We start from the raw sequence: 25,326 nt of genomic DNA, 5'->3' as shown, positions 1-25,326 counted from the left end.
AATCTCTCAGCAGGACAAGTGGTACCTTAAAAAACACTGTATGGATTTTTTTTAAGAGGTACTCACAGCCTGATCTGCTCAGGACAGCATTTTCTGTCAGCTGCTATTTACTTCATCTACCACACACCGAGATTAAACTTAGATTTGTTCATTTACACTACAGTACTTTACCAACAGACTAGGTGAAAACTGTAGTCCAAAAGTTTCTGCTATAATCATGCTGGAAACTATGTCAAAATTCTCATTTCTCAGAGTGCTGAGAACACATTCCCTGCAAGCATTTAATGCCTTCATAAAGTAGAATAAATGTGTACTCAGAAACAGAGGCATCCAAACATTCATAGTCATCTGAATTAAAAAAAAAAAAAACACAAAAAAAACAACCCCAAACTTGTACCCTGCATCAGAGATTTAGTTCGAGCCTTGAAAGAATGCATCAGGCGGAAAGAAAGCAGGGAGCTGCAACTGAAATATCCTCTCAATGGCTTATACTATCGATCTGCACCAGCTCTCAAACAGAAGAGACAGTTCAAAGACCAGACTTCCAGTTTCTCTTTTTGATGTTAATATAGCATTTCATACTCCTGTAGGACTTCACGGTGGTCATCCTACCTAACATTACTGTGGCCTGAGACTATTAGTAACATGCTAATCTTCTTACAAAGCTAGCTTTAAAACCCACGTAAGCAACTAGGGCTAATACAGTTACTATAGATAAAATACCAGCTTTAAACAATGTAATTCATTGATGTTTTGTTAAGGATTTTTTTTGTGTGAACACATGGGGAAGATTAGTTTGTTTTTAACTGCTGACTTGTAATAGAACAATGCTGGCTACAGGGACATAATAGAAGCAACCTATCCGGAGATGAAAAACACAGACACTCCCCGTTTTATTTTATTCCTGCTGCAGTCATTGTTATTTGCCAAACAGATGGCCAGTGGGAGACCAGGAGCACTTCACATATGGATTCGTGTAGCTTGCGTTAGGTATTCTATCTGTTTCTTCCAACTGTTCAAGCACCATTGACAGTATTGCAAGACATCTTTAGAAGAGAGATGTTTCACCACACATCTGCTTCAATTATGTTTACTATTAAGCACTATCTCCTTAGTGATGGAAAGGGAAGACTAGGATGAAATCAAGCTGAAAAAGTGCTGACATCGCTGCTTCATTCACCCACCTCCAACTTTAACATACTATTACTGTCATGATGCAATCATAAATTGTATTGAACAAACTAGGGGATATGTTAAGCATAATGGAAAGTTAAAGTAGTCTTGCCTTAGAGGCAGTAAAGCACAGAGATGAAACTCACAAGAAGAAAACAATGTTAATGGTCTTGTGTATAATTCTAACAGCTCAAGATTTTAAGTGATTTTAAGAAAAAGTGGCAACAAAGGGGATCAGAACCTGGCAGGCTGACTAGGTGTTGGGCAGCTATAATAAAGTTAATAAAAATCTCCCTTCTATTTAAAAGCTGATTTTTCAGAAGCAGTAAGAGCATGCCCTGTATTACTGCTATAAACCGCATGAAGAATCACCCTTCCTTCTGCCATCTGCTATAAATTTTGGAACAAATTACATCCCAGTAGATTTTGGCAAGCTTTGGAGAGCCTGATCTTCAATACCACAAGTGGGTGTATGACTCAAACTCTCCCACCCAACGCTTAACATCTCTCCCCCATTTCAATTGGGGATTTGGAAAAAAGCCCACAGCCCTCAGTCTCTGACTGTGATGTTACAGTTTAGCTCTTCCAAGGACTGCCAATATTCTCTGGCATCAGAAAGAAACACATGAAAGAAGTTGAGACTCGATTTAAAAAAAAAAAAATATATATAAAAATAGCTGGATTGCTGTTAAAAATCCCATCGGATTTCTTACACAGGGAAGCTCTCCCTAGATATGGGCTGTTGCCCAAGGCAAAGCAATCTGTCAGTCAGGAGTGTAGGACTGGGGGCACCAGGGGAAGGGAAGGAGGGGGAACTGCGCAACAGCTCCGCTGACGGGAGCTGATACGGGCTCATCTGACTGAAGATTACAAGAAACAGAGTCTCTCACCAGCCAGGGTAAGAGGGCAGAGTGGAAAAAAGCAGAATGTGAGAAATCGCCCAGAAGAAAAAAAAAGCATGTGAAGACTCTGGATAATTTAAAAAGCTCTACCTGAGCCTAAAACCATACCATGATTTTAAGGAAGCAAAGAGGTTGCCTAGATTCATTAATCTTTTTCTGTTATCAGAAGTAAAGGGTTTTGTAAGGAGTCCAGCACGATGCAAGCCTGCTTCCACAAATAAGCTATAACGGCTCATAAAGACGTGCTTAAGCTGTTCAAAATGCTCAAGGGGCCCAGCACGGATACCTGGTACCTCCAGCAGCTGGGCAGAAAGGGCTCTGCTGTGGAAGTGCCAGACAGGAAACTTCTGCTCAGGAAATGCACAAAAAGGCCAAGGGAAAAAACAGAGCTGCAGCTTACTCAAATGATGGGAGCTTAACTCCAGAGATTTAAAGAGCTGGGATCCAAATAGTGTTTTCCCTTGTATTTTCAATGTATTTGTTGCCTTTTAAATTTGTTTTTGTTTTGCAGTTTTGTTTGGGTTTGGTTTTGTTTTGGGTTTGTTTTTTTTTTTTTTAAACAACAGTAACACCACCAGGTAGCCAGAGATTGCAACTTGTACCTCCTCTTGAAATCACTAAAAATCCTTCCAGGCTTTCCATTGGAGTCAACACGCACATTTTCTCTCCCAAGAACAGAACAAAGTGCACAGTCAAAATCCTACCCTTTCTGTGGAAGGAGGCCCTGACATTAAGGATGACTTTTCAACAGAAACTTGGAATTGCTACCTTCTGCAAAAATTTAAAAAACCCGTATAAATAAAAATAAGCAGTATGTAAAGCATATTATTCATACAATCTTATTTTTTTGGAGTATGAACTATGCTTTTTAATTTAAAAAAGTAGAGAGGTGAGTCAGCTGCCAAAACAACAAACAGGATCCAAGAATCAGCCAGCCTCCAGTTGTGCTAAGCAGAATACAGTCATTAACTAAAAAGAACTATTATTAAAATTATAATAATAGCATTATTAGCTTAATTATTATCACCACTGACTACAGCTATATTTCAATAGCATGTTTTCTCCAGCTACAGAGCACATTTCCCCTGCATGGTATACCTTACCAAGAACTGCTCACAAGATGAGCACAAGATGACAGCATCCTATGTTGCCTTTTCCCAAACATAGTATTTCTAACTGGTTTTGATTAGAAGAGTTCTAGCAGTGATACCCAGGTTGCAAACAGGACTTTAATTCACACCATATGTCACAAAACAATCTCATGTAGATAAAATTCTTTAATCTTAATTCAGAATGAATGTTCCCATTAAATGTGACTGCACCTGGCCATACTTAAACATCAGTATGACACCTGTTACCCTAGCAAGCAGTATTTTCTTCCCAGAGATTAAAAACCTCATTTAGCATCAGACACCAATATGTAAAGTCTAAGAAATGGCCTTTAACCCAAGAATTAGGACAGCAGCAAAGAACAGCAGGTTTCTACTTGCAGGAACACACCAAAGCTAGAGCTGTTGCTACGCACAAGTTATAGCTACCGTCCTCCCCCATCGTACTGTGTTCACACACACAGTTTTCATTCACTCAAAATATGAAAACATATCCAGTAATTACTCTTCTGCATTGTCCATCACTTTCCCACAACACACTTCATACTGTGGGATCTCAAACTGGTACAGAGCGCCCTTTTTGCCACTTATGCATGAGATTTAATCCTTCAGTTTAGCATAACCAGCAATACATATGGAAGAACTGTTTTGAGCCCTGTTATGACTTTTTTTTTACTTATAAAAAATAAGGAATAGTGTATTAATCTCCACAAGCAGTCTACAAAACAGAGCATTTGAATTTGTTTTGTACACATCAGGAGAAATTTCATTGCAAAAGTCAAAGAGTGCATTCCATGTGCTTCACGATGACAAACCACATTTACAGAAAGCATTAAAAGGCGTCAATAAAAACCTGACTAGGACTTCATTGGTTTCATGATATCAGAGTTTCCAGTTACGTATTGTTTTGCCAATATCTTTGGGGCAACTTTTTAAAATACACACAACCCACTGTTACCATTTGATGTACACAGAGGACAGACAGTAAGAAACACTAAAGTTCTAAGTACTCAAACTTTGTAGAGTGTAAGTTTTCCTATTCATTAGTTTGGTTTCAGACAGAGGCTGTTGCTCCTCAGTAAGTTGTCAGACACAAATGTGATAGTGTTAAGATGGAAGATGGAGACAAAATTAAAGCATCTTAACTTAGTCTTCATTCAGAGAAACCTTCCCAACTTCGCTGGATGGTTCTTACCCCCTTAAGGATTTAGCTCTAATTCTATGTAAAAAAAGCAAGCCACCAGCTGTGATAATTAAATGTTCAGTTACCACTTCCATAGCATACTCATACCATATGCATGAAGTATGAGCTCTCGAGTATATTTTACATTTGCAGGTCATATTTGTAGGTTTAATAAACACAATAATGCATACCCTTCAGTTTTTGAAGACACGGGTTTGAGTTCTGGTTTGTAACATGCAGAAAACAAACATGCAGAAAACAAACTAAATAGTTTCATCACTTTGGGTTTGCATCATATAAGAATTTACACATACTTCGGATAACAGCCAAATATTGCTCAAAGAACATGTGATTCCAGTAATAAGATGGATATGCACATCAGCAGAACTACCAGGTAGGAGTGAAGGAGCTGCAAGGACATTACAGTTTTGTCTTGCGCCACTCTGACAGAACTAAAGAGCATATGTTACAGAGCACATGAAGTACAGAGATGAAGTAGCTCAGCTGGAAAATCAAAGCCAGAAGTTTAGAAATAAATAGAGTGAGGCCAGCAACTCCTTTCTATGCCTGGACTGTATACTGTACAAGCTGTTCACAAGACAAAAAACTGTTTATATGGAAAAATCTGCACAACAGTCTTAGGAAATATTACTCTAGAAAATTTTGTGAGAAAGGATCATAGGGTTCTATCTACTAAGCTCTGCATTGTTATGACTTGAAAAGTTACTGCTCACCAGCTGTTCACTACCACCATTCTGGAAGTCACTACTCCCATAAGCATTGGTGACAGAAGACAGCACAAGTCCACTCCTCAAGAACTGCAATTCACAGTGTGCCGTATTACCTGGGGCCGTAGGGTCAGTAACTGCCAGCTGGCACCAGAACAGCCAACCTGGGACCATAATTTCCAAGCTTGCCCTGTGTGAATCTGCCAGACCTTGTGAGTCACAGCTCAGCTAGATGCAAAGTCTCCATCACTTCTGCTTCCACAGAGTGCTTATGAAGCAGACCTTAGTGAAGCTATGAACGACAAATTTTCCTTCCTGCTCCAGTGCTAGAGAACTTGCAGGCTAATCCAGGTTCCTTTCCTCTAGAAGTGTATTTCATACAAATGTAAATATAGCAGCATAAGAGCCTTTTCTTTAAAATGTTTCTGTGAAATAGTATTTTATATTCATGTTCCCATAACCTTGACTACTCATTTGCATGTTTCAAGAAAATTTCACCTCTTGTCCTTTAAAAAAAAAGTTACTCACCCACAACTCTGTCTCCTACTTTTACTCCCATCTTCCTCATGGCTGCAGCATACAAAGCCACAGCTTGTCTCAGTTCTTCAAAAGTAACTTTCAAGATTTCTTCTTTGCCTTCCTCTGAAAGAAGATTAAAACAGCCAGTCAAAAAATATGCATTGCAACATAAGTAGAGTCTAGTACAAACAACTCATTCTGAAACAAAAAGAATATGAAGGAATTTTAGGAGAAGAGTTTCCACTAATAATTATACTTTCTGCTTTTCAAGTTCCTCCTATGCCGCACCAAGCTTTTCTTTTTAATGGGAATCAAGTATTCATCAGTAGCATTCATTCAGCATGCACCAGCACATTTTTAAAGACAGGAACACACATCTGCGAAAGTGCAAACTATTCACTGGAGAAAGGTGTGTTCTCAAAGAGCATTCATGATAAACAGATTGCACTCCTCAAGGCTACTTTCTAACATGGAAAGAACCACCTCATTTTCCCTTTTTGCTCAGTTTTCTCATTAGGTCTAGGAAGCAGCAGCAAGGTGCCAACTTTAGGTTTTATTACAGCAAGTCACCATTGACTAGAAAATCATGCACGTATAGTTACTAAGCTCTGACTTTCAATATGCTTTTTAAACATCCGCATTTGCCAACATACCACAAGGCAAACAAATTAAACTGGACTCCATTCATCTCGGAAAAGATCTGCAGGGTGTTCTCATTCCTGAATGTCAGATGTTCCATAAGCCGTTAATAAATCACTTGCGAAACAAAATTTAGAAAATCTAAATATTACGAAAGGCAAAGTTTGTCACCTTAAAGGTCCCTCCCTGTACTTCCTAAATGTGACTCCTACAAACTATTTGGCCTGTCCAGTATCCAGCACATATGTCAAGGAACAAACAACAACACAAACAAAACCAAACACAACAAAGATGTACTGCATGCTCCGGTACAGCAGGTCCTTGCAGAATAGCTACCATCAGTCTGATTTCCTTAAGCAGGGAACAGTACTTTTACTCTTTTGCTTTCTTAGACTTTGTCCTGGTTTCAGCTGGGATAGAGTTAGTTTTCTTCTTAGTAGCTGGTAGAGCGCTGTGTTTTGGATTTAGGATGAGAATAATGTTGATAACGCACTGATGTTTTGGTTCTTGCTGAGCAGAGTTTACACTAGTCAAGGACTTTTCAGCTTCTTGTGCTCTGCCAGGTGCACAAGAAGCTGGGAGGGAGCATAGCTAGGACAGCTGACCCAGACCGGCCAAAGGGCTATTCCATACCATATGACGTCATGCTCAGTATATAAGCTGGGGGAAGAAGAAGGAAGGGGGGGACATTGGGCGTGATGGCGTTTGTCTTCCCAAGTAACCGTTACGCGTGATGGAGCCCTGCTTTCCTGAGGATGGCTGAACACCTGCCTGCCGACGGGAAGTAGTGAATGAATTCCTTGCTTTGCTTTGCTTGTGCGCGCGGCTTTTGCTTTACCCATTAAACTGTCTTTATCTCAGCCCATGAGTTTTCTCACTTTTACTCTTCTGATTCTCTCCCCATCCCACGCGGGGGGAGTGAGTGAGCGGCTGTGTGGTGCCTAGTTGCTGGCTGGGGTTAAACCACGACAGTCCTTTTTGGCGCCCAACGTGGGGCTCGAAGGGTTCGAGATAACGACAGATTTAATTGGAATGTGCTAGATCGAAGTTATAGCAGGTATTGCTGTTTAGGTATTAATCGGCAGGCTTCTGTACTTGCCATGGGGCTTGCTTGCCTTACTGTATATTAGAGTCTAGTGCTCGTTAGTGGCTGCTTTTTGCTTTTGCTGCTTGCTGAACTGCTTATCATCTTACTCTGCTGTGCCTGGGAACATTTTGATAACAGCAATAGCCATGCGCCTGGGCTGGCAGATGGCCAGGGCATCGCTGCTGTTTCTGTGCTGCTGTACTGGACAGGCTGGAACTCCAGTGTGAACTCGAGTCGAAGGGACTGTGACCTGTGGATGAGTCCATGTGGGAGCAGGACACCCCGAAGCGTCTGTGGACGTGGATAAGCCCATGCCAGAGCAGGTATGTCTCGAAGCATCTGTGGCCATGGTTATGTCTGTGCCGCAGCAGATATACCTCTTGAAGGGATTGTGGCCCAAGGATAAGTCCACGCTGGAGAAGGTACACCTCGAAGCATCTGTGGCTGTGGATAAGTCCATGCTGCAGCAGGTACACCTTGAGGCATCAGTGGCTGTGCATGAGGTCATGCTGGAGCACCTCAAAGCGTGTGGCCATGGGTAAGGCCATGGTGGAACAAGCTTACTTCTGAAGAGACTGTGGCTGCGGGTAAGGCCACGGTGGAGCAAGTTTACTTCTGAAGAGACTGTGGCTGCGGGCAAGGCCACGCTGGAGCAGGTATATCTCTGAAAGCATTGTGGCCCATGGAGAAGGCCATGTGGGAACAGGTGCACCTCTAAGTGACTGTGGCTGTGGATAAATCCATGCCGCAGCAGGTATACCCCTGGAGAGACTGTGGCTCATAGACAAGGCTCCGCTTGGAGCAGGTAAACACCTAAGGGACTGCAGTCTGTGGATAAGTCCAAGCCGGAGCAGGGGCAAGGGGAGGAGTCCATTGCAGTGTTAAGCCCAATGGTCTGGTCCAAAGGGGCCAGGGGTGGAGATTGTAATGGAAATACCTTTAAATTGTTGTAACCTGGGATTTGAGTTGCATGTTATGGGAATTACTATAGCAAGAACCCCTTACTGCTAGCCAGGCTAGGAGCAAGGGGAGGAGTTCCTTGCAATATTAATCCTGGCCCAAAGGGGCCAGGGGTGGAGATTGTAATGGAAATACCTTTAAATTGTTGTAACCCATGATCTGAGTTGCATGTTATAGGAATTACCATACCAGGAACCACCTGAACCAATGGAGAAGAAGCCTTACAAGAAGCAGTGCAAGTGCAGCAGTGACCCAACCTGAGCTGGCTTTGGTGCCCAATAACTCCACGTAACACACCACCTCTCCTGTCCTGAGTGACCACCATCACAGATGGAGCCCAAAGTCTCGGACTAAATGAACTCAATGGACATTATGTGGACATTTGTGGATGTTTATGGACATTTTACAGACATTTTACAGGGGTGGTCCATAAAATAAGTGGGGTGGTGGTTAATGAGGATGTATTGGATAATGTGGGACCTGAGCATGATGTAAATGGTATGGAATAAGGGGTGGATACTGTCCTGGTTTCAGCTGGGATAGAGTTAGTTTTCTTCTTAGTAGCTGGTAGAGCGCTGTGTTTTGGATTTAGGATGAGAATAATGTTGATAACGCACTGATGTTTTGGTTCTTGCTGAGCAGAGTTTACACTAGTCAAGGACTTTTCAGCTTCTTGTGCTCTGCCAGGTGCACAAGAAGCTGGGAGGGAGCATAGCTAGGACAGCTGACCCAGACCGGCCAAAGGGCTATTCCATACCATATGACGTCATGCTCAGTATATAAGCTGGGGGAAGAAGAAGGAAGGGGGGGACATTGGGCGTGATGGCGTTTGTCTTCCCAAGTAACCGTTACGCGTGATGGAGCCCTGCTTTCCTGAGGATGGCTGAACACCTGCCTGCCGACGGGAAGTAGTGAATGAATTCCTTGCTTTGCTTTGCTTGTGCGCGCGGCTTTTGCTTTACCCATTAAACTGTCTTTATCTCAGCCCATGAGTTTTCTCACTTTTACTCTTCTGATTCTCTCCCCATCCCACCGGGGGGGAGTGAGTGAGCGGCTGTGTGGTGCCTAGTTGCTGGCTGGGGTTAAACCACGACAGACTTCTATGCCAGTAAATTTAGACCTACACGGAACAAAAGAGCAGGTTGTGATGGGAAACAAGACAGAAGTCAATGTAACATGTAGTTCATAAGCTGAGCAGGGACTGCTGACAGATTCTGTGTTCCCAGAGAACAACAGAAAATGGGACTCCGATCTTGCTCCATGATAAAGCCCCCAGGAGAAGGGAGTCACAAATAAGAGATTCACAGTGGGAGCCAGTGACAAGTGAAATTGTTTGGGAAAGTTACATTTACATTCCTGTGCTCTATTACACCCACATTGCTCCCACAGAATCATCCCTAGTGAACACACACATCTGACAGGTTCCCTAAACACTACTCTGACCTAGCAGTGAGGGGTTAACAAAAAATACTCTGACTTAAGAGATCTTAAGAGGATTAAATACAGCAGAAGGTCATGAAAAGAAATGCAGGTGGATGTCTGTTCACCACAGAGAAGTGTGCTCACTCCAGGACTGATACAGTATTCAACTGGAAAACAATTTTGCTCCTGTTGGTATCATCACCTGTGATTATGTGACACAAAGCAGCGAGTCTCCAGTACAGCCCGTGACTTCCTAACAAGAAACAAGATCTGCACGGACAACATAATCACATAATCAAATAATTCACTAAGTTGATAAGAATTCCTTCAATACTGAACTGAAACTATTTAACTCCACTTTCTCTCAAGTTGCATGTTTAGCTTTTAGCATTAACAAATCAATCGCATCAATTCTACATACATTTAGAGTTGACTTACTAATCAGTGCTTGGCTTTCAGCTGTTGGACCAGATGTACTTAACTACATTGACTTTTTTCCCCATTAAATAATACATAAGAAGTTTTGCTAATGATCTCAAAATTTGGAAGTGATGAGTTCATCACTTCGAAGCCAGCTTTCTGTTACAAGCCCCATTTCTATCAGATTTCACCAGATCAATTCTTATTACACCCAAAGTGGGTCACAGATTTTCCCATTCTCTCTGAACTGGTAGTTGATTTTATTTTTTATATAATATATATATGATCATAGATATTTCTTTCAATACCTCTGAGCAGTAAAATGCAACTGATAAGTATTTCTCCTTCAGCATTAAGCTTACAAAAGATGATTCTATTGTTTCACATTGTTTTTAAACAACTATCAGAACAACAGTAACACGTATGTAGTTCAAAAACTGATCTCCATGTGTCAGAAATCAGAAACTAAGACTTTTAACACCTACACAATCAATCCATAGTTTTGCACAATTTTCTCTGCTCATGAGCTGTAAGACTGCATTGTTTATTGTTAAGCTATTAAGAAGCATCACCGCTTGGTCAGTCTTATGATAAGGATTAGGTTCAGCAAAAGGGAAGCTCATGATACAGCTCCCTAAGGAAGCACTCACACACCTGCACAGAAGCTAATCCCATCTATCAGAGATGAGAATCATTTTTTAAAGTTACCAAAGTCAGCAGATAGAGGCAAGGGACTTTATTGTCTTAACATGACCATCCTCATTATGAGTATACCTGGATTTTACCAGACTTATATCTTCTCCAGTATAACAAAAAATTAAGACTGAGCTTTAGTGTTCCAGAAAAGTGAAATTTCAAGTCTTCCATGCATGTAACTGTCCTTCCTTTCTGTACTGTGAAAAGCAGAGTTAATTCCTATCTACGCCCCATGTAGTCCTTAGTATTCCTAAGATAAAGGACATATGAAGAGGGTGGGAAGGACAATATCAAGCAACAGTGCCAAAATACCTCCTGAAGGCAAGTGCTCATGACACACACGAAGTAACAGCTCAAATATTGAGTGATACTAAACACAGCATGATCTTCACTACCTTAATGCAATTAAGCACATTCTAAGAAAACTTCATTTAGTTTGCCAAGGACTTTTCAGAACTACCTATATTCCCAGAGCATGTTTTCCTGGTTTTTGCAGAGCTGGATCATAGATTCTGCAGTGTTACTGACTTTATTTTCCTCTTTTCCCCTCATCCAAGCCGGTTTATTTCAAGGTTTCATAAAAAGCAGAGCTGTTTTATAAGGCCTAGTCCTGTGAACTATAAATAACCATTAATTCTTTCTTACTTGCTGCATACAGTGCAATCTTGTCATTGTCCTTGTGCTTCAGAAGATTTTCTGCATAGTTCAGACGGCTACCTTTAAACCATTCTGGGACATCTGCAATACTTTTGGACGTATCAATCACCTGGAAAAAAAAATAATACATTCTTGGAAACCTGTAATGTAATTTCTTTTTCAGAGCATTGTACAGAAATCAGGTAATTAATTACAAGCTCTTTATACACTCTACCAGGCAAGAATCACTTCTCCCAGCTTACAGATGGCAAACAGACACTAGATGCTGTAATTACAGGCCTGGAAAGATTAATTATTTGTCAACTGTCACAAGCAAAGACATCATTACAACAAAACTAGAAAAAAATTCCCCTGCTGACAGTTCTACCATCAGACCAGCCTTAAACACACCAGTGAAGTAAACCACCATGCCTACATCCAGACCACACGATACAGGCAAACCACAGCACACTCCGGGGTTTTGCCTCCGGGAACATCCCGAACAGGGGCTGAGCTACAGCATATTGTAGCTCTAACACTCCAGCCTCCCTCTTAGAAACATCAAAGCACAGGAAGGTGTGAGCACCCAGTCTTCCCCAGCGTGAGTCACAAGGTACGGAGACCAACATCAGGAACTGAGACAATGGTAATTCAAATTAACCTGAGGCTAAATACATGACCTGTATAGTCAAACAAAACTAAGAAGTTCAAGCTTTTTATTCTGATTCTCCATTTTCTAAGAATTAAGTTGCAGTAAACATTTGTAAGTACCCTACAGCTTCATCCAGAGCACAGAAATACTGCTGCTAACCTCTACAGCTAACAAATATTGTATTACAAACTGTCAGAGCGCACATTTCTACCATCCTTGATTTGCTGTTTTCTAGAAAGAGGGTCCAACAACCCAATAAGCCCATATTAAATAATTCCCCATTTAGGACTAAGTCATGCAAAGAACTGAAAAATGCGATGAAAAGAAGTCACAAAAATATGTTCAGCTGAAACAACTTCCCCCATCTTTAACCAATTAAGCCTCAAAATATTAAATTATCCCTCAATAAGTCACAGTTAAGACTATACCTTTAATAACAGTGACAGGTAAAGAACCCCTTAGCAATAGCCACAAAGGTCTGTGCCCAGCAGTACATGTATTTTGTAATCTTGAAATTGAAACCTTATTTTCTAGTTGTGTTTCTGAAAGCTTCAGTTTATACCCTCAGGTTCTCTCTCATGGACTGCACATGCATTACAGAAGCAGCATTTGTTTGGACCAAGTAAAATGCTCTTCTGAAAGCCAGATAGAACTCAAAATACCTCCCATTCCAGAAAACCCAGTATTTTTGTGCTTTGAGATGTGCAGTATATGTATTACTGGAAGCAATCCTAAAATTAATTTCTATACAAGAAGTTAAAGCTCATGCGGAAATGCACTACTGTATTACTTTATTTCAAATGAATCTTCTAAAAATGGGAACTCCAGGAGATTTCATTGTTTTAACAATTAGCTAGAACTGAGTTACAGCATTTACAACTTAGCAACTCAGGCTGCAGAAATTTTTTTTTTTTTAATACCAACATATACTACTGCAGTAATTAGAAGCCACTCTTTAAACTGACTCATTACTGACTTCCTTAGCTTGAAGAACAGTGAGCAGAATGTTTCCAGCATTTTCCAGGGCAAGATCTAATAATTCTATTTTTTCCTGAAGTGGAACACCCCTTTGAAGAGCCCCACTAGTGTAAGGTGCTGGACTCACATACTTGATGCTCCATTATTTTCTACTCAGGTAACACCTGCAACTCCTAGTTAAGCAAAAGCTCTTTGGAAGAGGTACTTCCTTATATGAACAACCTGGTCTCTCCCTTAGAGGAAAGTTCTCAGCAAGCAATAGAAACTCAAGGTCTGCTAATTTAGTGAAAGATCCCAGCTAGATCCCAGGTCTAGCAAGTCTATAAAAATGCAGAGAGCGCTTTGCCACAAGCCTTTCGCTTCATACAGTCCCAACAAATGCTCAGCAAGTCTACAGGAAAGGGAAAGAAGTGCAGTCTACAGCACTGCTGACTGCAGTCCTCATTAAATGAGTAAGGCTTCCCTCCTACTCACAGCAGCACTGAGGCAGACAAGGCCAATTTGTGTGGTTAAGTGAACATGCCAACTATCAGCTCTACTCCCAAGCCACCAGCTCCTGGTCTACAATTGCCCTTCACAGCAGCTCATCAGCAACCACTTCCCAAGCCTCAGTGGCTATGAATAAGCATCACATTAGCAAAATCCTCCATCCACACCTCTACTGCATTTCTCCTTGAAGTGGTTTGCTAGTTGTGCTATAACTATGCATTATCATGCCCCAGAGATTCTGCTTACCCTAAGCAGACATATACCCTTGCAAATGAATCTCACCATTACCATAAGACAGACAGTCCTTGGCTCACTGTGGCACAGGTAATGTTCTGTATGACCTAAAGAGCAAAACAGCATGCCTCATGAAAAGCTAGAGAGCAGATACTACCAGGATGCTCAAAGCAGCCCCTCCACAGGAACAGCTGTCAGGTGCTTCTTGCAGCAAAAACAAATAAGTATAGGCTACATTTCTCATTTAATATCAACAACTACTTGTAACTTGACATAATGTCAGTGCTGCCATGCTGGGGTTGCTTTGTACACTGCAAGTACCTTTGTTCTTTTCAGAAGTGACATGGATATCAATTGCTCAAGAGTGACATGAGCATGTCTACATTGACTATTTAAAACGTTTACAAGTTTAAATAAAACACTGGCTGCCTGTATTATATACACACAAAACTGTTTTTCTTAGAATGACCTGTGAAAGTAGAAACTGTTTCACTGGCTAAGAACAAAGGAGTCAACTCTGGTTCATGAGAAATTTTATTTTCCTCAAAGTATAATGCTTACTTCCAACAAGCAGCAGGGATCAAGTTAAGACACATCATATCAAATTTTTCAGCTCTTTAGCTACCACAGAACAGCTCAGGTGCTGTGACCAGCCTTTCCTCCTGACATGTAGCAGAAATGGAGCAACAGTAAGGACTAACAGCAAGTCAGCTTCGAGGCCCAATAGAGCTGGAGTCAAGCCTTGAAGTTGACACTATGCTGGCACTGAGGGAAAGTTAGAGGCAAACACCAAGGTCCATAAAGAGGGAGTCAAGCATCTTCTGCAGTACTTGTCTATCAGCTGACTCTGCCTCTCCTGTTTTAACATCTCACATCAGAGCAAGACCCCTGTAGAACAGGCATGCAGGGGCCTAGAAGCTCACAAGCAGTCTAGTTAAAGCCTTCCTAGACATCCCCATCTTCTTGCTTCTCATCCTCGGGAAACATCCATTTCTACACCACTATTGCCTGCTTCAGCCTCCCTTCCAGTTCACCAGCCATTGGTGGTGTCTGCAGAGACAGACTTCCAGGAGCGCCAGTCCTGTAAGGCAAGAGAACAAGAAGTATTACTGTCCAGCCTGCTCAGTACAGATACAAGGGTGCAAAATAGCTCCTCTGAACTACTTGCTCAGGACAATTTACATTCATGTGGAAATTTAGAAAAATATTCTGTGCTGTTAGCAAGGCTATGTAGAAAAAAATGACAGTATCCAAATACAACCTAGCCAGATTTTGAACGACTATCTATAGAAAAAAATAAAAGATTAAGTGTTTAAAGTCTTTAGACTACATACTTCAAAAAGCAGGCTAGTTCTTACATTCTTGCTGATTTCACTCTTCTAAAGGGTGGGTCACATTAAGACACCTGAGCATGCAGTTTCATGGCAGGAAGAACCACTTGATCTATCATAGCATGCAGTACAGAAATTTGGAAGACAGGAAAAGGCAAAAGAAACTTACCAGTTCCCTCTGCAGAACTGCCAGTACTCAGAGTGTTCTTGGAACAGATGGCCTCCAGGGATTAAGATACAAGTCCAGTCCTCTCTCTGCTAAGTCCCAGGAAGGTTCTTCTGCATCAAGCTTTTGAAGTAATTAGTCTGTCTTCCTCTGATGGGAAACCACAGGGTGATGCTGATATCCTACACCAGGGCTGTACAAGGGCTCCAGCTTTGCCCTCCATTTGCAAGAGCTTCAAAGTCACTTTTATCTCAAAGCAACACTGTGGCACAGTCTGGTATTCCACCTGTGATTGTGTTCAATCACCACCATTCCCTCAGAGGTATTTCAAGCCTACATCTAATTGCAGAGGCTTCCCACACCAGTTTCGTAGAACTCGTTATGAACAGGTGTGCTTATCAGGTACACTGACTCAGGGAACATAAACATGAACTTGACTGCATGCCAGCATTTACAAAATCAGGATGATATTCTACCCGCATAACCCTAAAGCAGAAGGCAGTATATTGGTAGACTCTTCACAAGCAGCCAGGACTGCCAAGGTATGTGAGAGCACACGACCACAAGGACACTACAGCAGAATTGTTTAGGATAATAGAACTTGAGGATTTCACTGTGCTAAAGTGTATCAGCAACAGAACACCACCATCTACCGCACAAGGAAATTCAGGACTATACACTTGACAGATTCTTCTTATCACTTGCAAAGGCTCCAGGAACAGGTCAAAAGATTGATTGTAAAACTGGTTTATCTCCCCTTTGTATTGCACTTGACTGTTTAAGATAAATACTGACTTACCTCATCATACAGGCGAGAATATACAATGTTGCTGTACTTCCAGAATTCTGCCCAGAAGTCTGAGTAGGATTCCACTGACCACTGGTATAAGTCATCGTAGTTGGCTAGAAGTAATAGATATCTGTTAGCGTTATGCAGAGAATTGCAGGAGTTTAGACAAACTACAATTAGGATATCCCGGATAAAGAAAATTTGTGGCTAAAACCACCAGTAAGATAAAACTGATCAGAGTAGATCACTTCCCTGTTCAAGGCAAGTGACTATGGCATCAACAGAAACAGCCTACTTGAGCACCTGAACAGACAGCATTATTCCACCTGACTGTGTTACAAGCCATTTGCCACCACAGAGACAGGGACCTTTTCTAATAACTCTGTGCAACATCTACCCCCTCCCCCCGCCATCAGTGAAACTGAAGATCAGACAGCCAGACAGAGTCCCACTTGCTGGCACTCACACTCCCTATCATATCATCAATATGATGCAAAAGATAAACAAGTCTTCATGACAACAGACATATGGTTCTGGCCTGGGACCAAAGACCCCGATAGCATGGTAACATGGAGATCAGACGCACTCACTATCTAACTGTAGCATCAACAGCACTGTTAGAAAGCAAGCATGCATTATTCCTCAATAAATAAGGGGTCTGACAGATTGCAGATTACCTTCTCATGCTAAAACAGCACGAATGAAGTGAAACAAGATGTTTACTAGCTAGATATTAAAACCATGACCTGGCATTAAAAACATGGAAGTGAGCAGTTTAAGTCTTACATGATTGAGACATATGAAGTAACATGAGGAACACATACCAAAACCCACAATTCAAACTAAATACTGAAATTCAGTGTGTAAAACAGTTTTAGGTATGAATAACCGAAGCTGATTTCTTATCACCAGCTTAAAAGTGACATTCCCAAGTCATGTCCATGCTGTCTGAAGCTGTGCCAACACCGAAATTAAACATGAATATCTGCCATCAGTGACAGCAGTAACAGTTTCCTGCTCTGCCAACTGTGTTTCCTATTTGATGCTTTCAGTTAAACACTTGGAAGTCATTTTCTCCAATTATCTTTGGTTTGTCATCCTGTTACCCAGCTGATCACTTCAGAAGTCATGTTTGCATCCTCTTCCTACAAGGAGGACGTCTTCCAGCTTTATAAGAGAAAAAACATTCAAAACCATCTCTACGCTGTTACTCATACTTGATCACTACAGCCGTTTTCCCCACCCAGTCTGTCCCTTCCACATCTTATTCCCCTCAATCTTTCCATCGATGTGAGATTACTCTCTAGGTATTACTGACATAGTAGAAGCAAAGGCAAAGACTCTTCTCCATAACTCAGCTTTTGACTACATATCGCCCCAATCTCAGCCTCCTATGCGCCCTTTTTTTACACTCCACCCCAATTACTCTTCACTATTCTGTACACCGCACATCTGCTGGTGTGGGGATAAGACTTTACCACAGGAAAGTTCAAGCTTCCATCTTCTCCGTCAAAAAAAAACAATTGTAGCGCATGCTCTGAATCATATGATAAACGCAAAAAGCTACAAGTCACCGCTAATTTGATTTCTTACAATATGAACAGTTTGTTCTGTCTTGTCTACACAGTGTGTCCCCAAGTGAGCTTTAGCATGCAAGTCCTTCGGGGCACAGACCTCTTATTCAGCAATTAAACACTGCATTTCATTACTATCTCTTCAGGGTTGGACAGAGCCATCCTGTTTAAAGGGTTATATTGCCCTTAGCTCTCCTCAGTCAGTCCACATCTTGATGTTACATAAAGAATCCATTCTTGGTTGTTGAATAGCACACAGACCAATGAACATCAGTTCGAGTCTAATGGAAGTTGACAAAGGTTTCTATATATGCACAGGAATCCACTTTTAACTGGAGATAGCCACTTCAAAACGGGGTGAAAAAAGTTCCCATTGTTACAGCCATAAACATGGGCAGCCCATCTGAAACTGCATTTAATCTTGATCATACCAGTACCAGTTACATGACATTTCTCAGGAGTTCGCTAAAATCCTGTAGTAACTTGCTTCCTATGTAGCAGGAGAGCTAGACACTATACATTTGTGTTCAAATGGGAAACCCCCAGCAGCCAAACTAATGACCTGGCTTGCCCACATATTAAGCTCCCAATCAAGATGCATAATTGTTTTCCAGACATGAACTGCTAAAAGCACCAGATACATTGCTACTACTCCAGACTGACTCTGCTTATAACACAGACACACTTATGCTGGACTGACAAACTTGTCAGGCCGCTTGCCAAAACTACTCCCTCCATCCCCCATGAGACAAGTGATGACAGGATAGCTACACAAGCAACCTGATCCCCAAATACTTAGGGAGAATGGACAGCATAAAGCAAGCTAGTCAGAACACGAGGGTTTGACCCCCACATGCACTGAAGTCCACCTGGTTCATGATGTGAACGAGCCCACACAACCAGCACCACGGACTCCCGGTACCCTGGAGACACCACCTACAGTCAGCAGTCATTGAAAAACCAGAACAATCCAGGTTAAAAGACACATCTGGTGGTCCCACTCCCTGTTCAAAGCAGGGGTAAATTCAAAGTTGACAGGCTGTTTCTAAGTCAAAGGACTGCACACCTATTCACAGCCATAGAGGTATTTCTGAATGAGGCAGAGCTTGAAGTTCAAGAGCTTGGGCAGATGCATAGCAAAAAACCTTGGTTTCCACCACTGAACCAACTTATACATCACCTTTCACTTCCCAGCATACTTAGAAATTACAGAGACATACTCCTCACAAACAAAGATGAACTTGTGATCGCGGCCTTAACTCAAATCTCACACGCCTATGTTGTTAAAGCACCACATTAGGGCTTGCGTTAAGCTCACAGCCACGACGGCAGTGATCCCTCCCGCACCCCCTCAACACACTAAGTCACTCCAGTACCGCCGCTCTCCCCAGGAGACCCCCACACGCAGGGCCCGGGCCCTGCACAGGCGCAGCCAGGAGCACACGGCAGGTACCAAGCCGCCTGGGCTGGCGTCCAGCAGCAGCACCACCAGCAGATAAGGCTGTTTGCGTTTCCCAGCAGCGTGTGCCTTCACGCCAAGCGAGATGCTGCGCCGCAGGCCTCTGCATCAGGCACAAGCCGAGCATCCCACTCGCAGCCTGGACCGCTTCGCCCCCTCCTGCCCCGGGGGGTGCCCGGGCCCCCCGGCCCCTCTCTAGGCTAAGGCCAGAGCACGGCCCCGAGCAGAGGCAGAGGGCCTCCCCGCCTGGGCGCTGCCTACCCGGCCGCCCCCGTCCGCCGCTCACCCAAGCGGAGCCCGCAGCTGCTGGCCACGGCGGCGCGGAACCGGTCCATGTGGGTGTTGCGCTTCGTGTCAGGCTCCCACATCACCTGCGACTCCACGATCTCGGGTTCCCGGGACATGGCGGCGGCGAACGAGCGAAGCGAAGCGAACGACCGCCTACCCGTCCCTCTCTCCCGCGGGGCGCTGGCTCCGCTCCTGCCGCCGCGGCCCCCTCAGCCCCGACTGCCAGGCCCCTCCTCCGGGCGCAGCCCTTTAAGCGCCGCCGAGCCCTGCGTGGCCCCATCACTCCGTAACCTTCCGCCGGCGAGAAAAGAGTGCGGGGCGTTGCGCCCCGCCCGCCGAAGGGGCGGCGGGCACGGCGGGGCGCCGAGGCAGGGGAGGGGAGGGGAGGGTCGGCCCCGCCCCGCCACCGCCCCGGCGGCCTGGGGAGCGGGGGGTCACCCCCCCTCCGGCTCCCTCAGGGTTGCGGGAGGGAATCGGGGGCTGGCGGGGGTCCCAGGCCCCGCTCCCCTCAGGCTCGTCCCGCCAAGTGACCGCCTCCCCCGGGGCAGCCCCGACCCCGCCGCCTGCACCCTGACGGGAGCCCCGCGGCGGGGTGTTTCTTAACCACCGGCTCCTAAGAGGATTTCGGGGCCGATCCCGCCCGGGCCCCCGCGGCGGCAGGTGTCGTCCCCACAGCCCGGCCCCGCCGCTGGGGCCGCCGCCACCGCCAAAGGTCACCGACCGCCCCGGCCACGCCGCGTCGCTTTTCAGCGGATCCCCGCAAAACTGCCGCCGCTTTATTTTCTTTTTCCCCAGAGAGGTCTGCAGAAGTCCTCGCCGGCAAACGTCTTGGACCCAATAACGTGGCAAGAAACGCGTTTCTCCACAGCCCGGCTCTCCCCGCTAGGCTTTCGCAGCGCGCTCTGCCTACGTTATCTCACGCCTGGCGCGGAGATCCGTCGCTCCTCGCCTTTCGAAGGCGAGGTCCGACAACCGTGCCGCAACCGCCAGTTTTGGCCAAGAAGCGGTGGTAACGAAGCAGTGAAAAACAGCGCGCTGTGTGTGCGTGCTGCTTATGTAACTTATTTTCAAGGTCATCATTTCCCTTCTAGTTCATAGAATCCTCGGAAAATACGGATTTGATGGTAAATTGTACAGGCATACAGCGTAAATATGGAAGTAAAATACAGGTAATAGATAGTAGTATACTTGCTATAAATTTAATTTAGATTTTTGTGCTACTGTAATGCAACCACGTTATTAACTTTGCAGGCCACGGCGACATGATTTGAAGAATCCTGCCATTTTTACTGGCCTCCAGGAAGACCTTACCTACAGCGTACTTTCAAGTAACTCCCTCCAGAGGCCTTGCGGAGGCTGGGGGTGGAACCGGGACGCGTTATCTGCGTCCCCCCGCCTCCCCTGCCTCGGCGGCGGGGCTCAGGGAGGCCAGCGGAGGTGGGCAGGGGCGGCAGGGACACCCTGCCCGAGCCCCGGGACGCCCGAGCCCCGGGACGCCCGCTCCAGCGCCTGGGCTCCCGGGCTTTCACCATTTCAGCCGGGCTCGGGAAGCCACAGCCTGCGGCAGACGAGACAGATTACCTAGAAACTCCATCTCTTTGCATGCCCATGGAAAAGATAACTTTTCTATTTTGCCCTTCAGGTTGTGAAGAAGTTTATGATAACAAAGCGCTCACCAATCTAGATACTGATACGGGACCCAGAGTATTGCGGTGTAGCCCTGGGTATCAGGTTTTGCAAGGGCATTGGTAGGGATCTCCAGGGCCCGCAGCCCTGTTGCTCAACAGCCCTAGCCCTCTGCAATTATTTACCCCCTGTTGATACATAGTCTGTCCCGCTCTGGGGTATAAAGTTGAGCTTTTGGTCAGGTTTTCTTCAGTTCTCTGAGAATTACACCTGAGGCAAAGACGTGGTGAGCCTGTCACGGCCGGCGCTGATGCGCTCCCAGCAAGCACAAGCAGCAAACCTGTAATTTCCCATTTTTACCTCAGTTTCGTTTCACCTGGCCCCACTCTGAGGCCGCCCCCCCATCCGTGCCCCGAGGGAATCACAGCTCCGGCGCCTCCCGCCATCCCCTCGCTCCGGAGGGCAGCGGCCGGGCCCGGACCGCCGCCGCCGCCCCTCAGGCGGCCTGGGAGCGGGCGGCGGCCCCGCGCTGCGGACGGATCCCGCGCGGCGCACGGCGGCGGCGACGCCGGCGCGCCTGATTGGCTGCCGGGCGCCTGGCCCCACATCAGCCCAGAGCCCGCTCTCCTCATGGCTGGGCTGACGGGGGAAGAGCTGACATCAGGAAGAACCAATTGGACCAGAGGTTTCTCAAGCCCTCTTCTCTGTTGACCAATGAGCGGCCGGATCAGGAGGAGGTGTGCCCAATCAGGGGGGAGCTCTCATCCGGCTCGGCCGGAGGGGGTGGGGTCCCTCCGTGATTCCCCTCAGCGTTGAGGCGAGCCCAGCGTGGCACCTCGGTAGCGTCGATATTGCGCTTTTTAAGGTGAAAAATCAGCAGCAAACCAGCAGCTTTCCTCCACCCAAAGCAACCTGTGCATCTAAAAAGAAAATGCGCGGGCAAATCACCTGAGACGGGACCCAAAAATCCCCTCACTGAGCTGAAAAAGGCGTAGTTTAAAATGGACTGACCCATTTACTGTTCAGGGAGGAAGGGGCATACTGGGAATTTGGTGATAAAAGCTGGGCTTTTAGGAAAGCCTGACAGCCCTGCTCATTTATTAACAGCAGTTTTACGATTGCATCCTTATTTAGAATCGGTCATGCCTCCATGTTCCTCGCTCTCATTTCAAGTTTTCCTTATGCAAACCGTTTTTTCCTTCTTCCAAAAGTGACTTTGGAAAAATGGGAAGAAAAAGAAGGAAAATGAAGCAAGCCTTTAACGAGGGAACAGGCATTCAGAGGACTGCAGTGACTACTAAAAATAGTTTGGAGACTAGATTAGGATAGCTGGAGGAAAATAGCCTGAATAAGATCAACTGGAATTGGCTATTTTAAAATCTTTTTCAGCCTTGCTTTATACCTACTAATAGTAATAATAGGGTAAAAATTAAGTCATGTTTTCTGCTTTAGATTAGATTAGGGGCCCTTCGAAAGATGCTTCAGAACCGATTTAACAGTAACAATGATGATGACGGCAGTACCTCGTTTGTGGTCTATGAGGTAACTCATCTGCCGTCGGTCTGTGAAATTAAAACGAGTGATGAAATCACGTACCTGGGAGAGAAAAGTTTCGTAATAACACCTCATGGCAATCCGTGCAGTATGCTGAGGCCTGACCATGATCCATTGATCCAACACCTGGATTAGGAAATCTAAAGATTTTGGAAAGTTTTAAAAAAATCCTGTGTTCAGAGTGACCACCAGCTGGTTAATGCGTCTGTATAAGAATAAGAAACTTCTGGCTCATTTGACATCCATGATCTCTGCAACCTCGACATGGCGTCAGGGGTACAAGTAACCAGAATCAAAATCAAAAGCATTTGCAGAAAGGGAAGAAGAGAGAAAAGAGAAAGGGAAAGGGAAAGGGGAAAGGAAAGGGAAAGGGAAAAAGAAGAAGAAAAGCAGCAGTGACACATTGCAAGACAAGCCTCACAGAGCTAGCAGCAGAACATGAAGAGAAAAGGTCTAAAATGACAGAGGTCATAAAGCGATCAGCTACGACAAGTTGAGGCTGTGAGATGAAGTAAAGACAGAAAAAGAAGGGTCAGTGAGGTTAAGGACTGGTCCACAGTAATACCAGTTGGCTTTCTTTAAGGCTATGCCATTTTTTTCAGCATAAAGATGATTTTAAAAGAGAGAACCCTATGACCTGCTAAAACTTTGACATCTAGAAGACCCCAGTTTATTCTAAATTCAGATTGTTGTTAAACCCCTATAGCCGAATAAGACATCTTACGCAGTTTCTAGTTCAGATTAGGAAACAAAGAAGTACACTCATGCTGCTTCCTTACAGTAAGACCTTCATCAGAGGATCTTTCTGGAAACCTCACAGTTATCCTAATTAAAAAGTTCAGTGTGGTTGAGATCAATATTTCATGCCATGATGCAATGTATTCTTTGAGCAGTTGCGATTTCATTTATTTAAATGAGAGGGGTGAAATGCCGTGTAATTTCGTAAGACCTGTGGATTTGGAGAGATGAGTGTACCTGAAATAGGCTCACTGAGACAGGTCAGGAAATCAATTAAATTCCAGGGAAGATTCCCAGATTATCCTGACCTCAGGTGAAGGACAACCCTGAGCGCAGGCTTCCAAAGGCAGCCACCGAAACAGGCCTCTCAGCCTCCGTAAAGAACGGATGGAAAGAAACAACAAGCACTTTGCAGAAGTGATTTTGAGGGCGATGCCACGATGGAATCTCACGTAGGGAACCAGGAACGTCCCCAAACGCGCACGAACAAGACCCATCGGACCAGGAGCAGCACAAGGGGACCCAGAGAAGGCCACGCCAACTGGAAGCACATCGAAGAACCGTAACTGGCACAGGAAACAACGCTCGTGACAGTTAATTACATGACAGTCGTGGGTTTGTACCGCGAGGTTCTTTACGTGCAAGAAATGCCCCAGGAGCGGCCACTTTGCCGTGTGCTGGGAGCCTGGGCACGGCATGACGGTGGGGCAGGCAACCTCAGAAATACCCGTCCTCAGTTACCAACTGTTCTGGAAGAGTACGAGAGGCTTCAGAATGGGCACGGGTACTAACATAGCAGCAGTTTCGGGGCCGCCTTAAAAGAGAACGAAAGCACCATTTATAAATCTATAAAGAAGCTATATCCTACTGAAATCGAGTAAGATGCTAAGTACCTTCCTGGATCTGGGCCCAGCCCTCTCAGGGCCAAACATAAATAAATGCTAAAAGGTCTAGGCCGGTCTGCTAAATGTGAAAATAAGTGGTTTGGGCAGGCTAAAACCGTGAAAAAGGCCGTAGCAAGGATGTCTATATTCTGGATGTCTACTCGACTACTCAGCAACCAGGCTTAGGCCCAGGCAGGAGGTTTAAACACCAAGGACACAGGGCACATCATCGGAAAGAGATCCTACAAGTTATTCCAGTGGCTGGAAGAGCTACCGGCGGCGCCCCGACTCTGCGGGAGCTCCCCAGGAAGGGGCAGGAAAAGCAGAGCTCTGCCCTGTAATTTTCAGCCCGGAGATCCCAAACTGTGGGCAGATGTGGGAATGTATGGATCGGTTTTTCTGTTGCCATCGTTGTGCTCCTGTCTCGTCTATTAACGATGAATCCGAACGTGCTCTGAAGGCAATAAAGCGCTTTCCGATCTCCTGGGGATTCTTACCGCGCTCTGCCAACATCCCGGCTGGGTTTCCCGACCCCGAAGAGGCTGGTAACATTGGCTAATCTATACTTCCCAACCGGTCTTTTGTTGGCCTGGTTCCTCAGGAAAGATCAACATAAAACCAGTCAGAAGAGGGAGTCGCGCCACGGAGCGCGCTGAATTCCAGCACGCGCGGCTGGGTCAGGGTTCCTCAAGGGTCAAAGACACGAGAGTCCTTCGGATTCCCTCGATCTGAAGTTGATAGCGTACTGAAAAGATGCCGGTTTTTGACATTAGATTTCTATATTCCCTTTGTCGTTTGGGGATCGCGCCTGGGAATCTCCTCAGAGAGGGACACCCAGGCGGGAAAGGCAGCTCGTGCTCTCCGTAAAGATCGTGGCGAGTCTTGGGAGCGCGGGCAGAGAGCTGAATAATTTAAACGCTCCTCAGGAGAGGATCTGGGGGCCAAGAGAATGGATCGCGACTCGGCAAAGAAGCCCCACGGCATCCCGGGCTGCGTTAGCAAGAGCAGGTCGAGGGACGCGATCCGTCCTTTCCGCTTGGCGCTTCCGAGATGGCGCCTGGCGTAGCGCGCCCAGGGTCGGGCTGCAAG

The 25,326-nt window shown here is 45.0% G+C and overlaps 1 protein-coding gene across 1 annotated transcript in view; it reads right to left on the bottom strand.

The window, feature by feature from the left end:
* The window catches only part of AACS (acetoacetyl-CoA synthetase), a 46,947-nt gene extending 27,085 nt beyond the window's left edge, over positions 1-19,862 (bottom strand). The window contains exons 1-4 of the mRNA XM_009473083.2: positions 19,434-19,862; positions 16,124-16,227; positions 11,484-11,604; positions 5,624-5,737 (exon numbers count right to left, since the gene is read on the bottom strand). Coding sequence (XP_009471358.1) covers positions 5,624-5,737; positions 11,484-11,604; positions 16,124-16,227; positions 19,434-19,551 — 457 coding nt within the window. The 5' untranslated portion in view covers positions 19,552-19,862. The remainder of the gene's footprint in view (positions 1-5,623; positions 5,738-11,483; positions 11,605-16,123; positions 16,228-19,433) is intronic.
* Positions 19,863-25,326: the final 5,464 nt, after the last annotated feature.

The sequence above is a fragment of the Nipponia nippon genome, unplaced genomic scaffold (assembly GCF_047370975.1).
Source record: "Nipponia nippon isolate SJK-2023a ecotype South Korea unplaced genomic scaffold, ASM4737097v1 scaffold_18, whole genome shotgun sequence".
Taxonomy (NCBI): Eukaryota; Metazoa; Chordata; class Aves; order Pelecaniformes; family Threskiornithidae; genus Nipponia; species Nipponia nippon.
The sequence above is the reverse complement of the archived record's forward strand: the minus strand, read 5'-3'. Positions and strand labels throughout refer to the sequence as shown.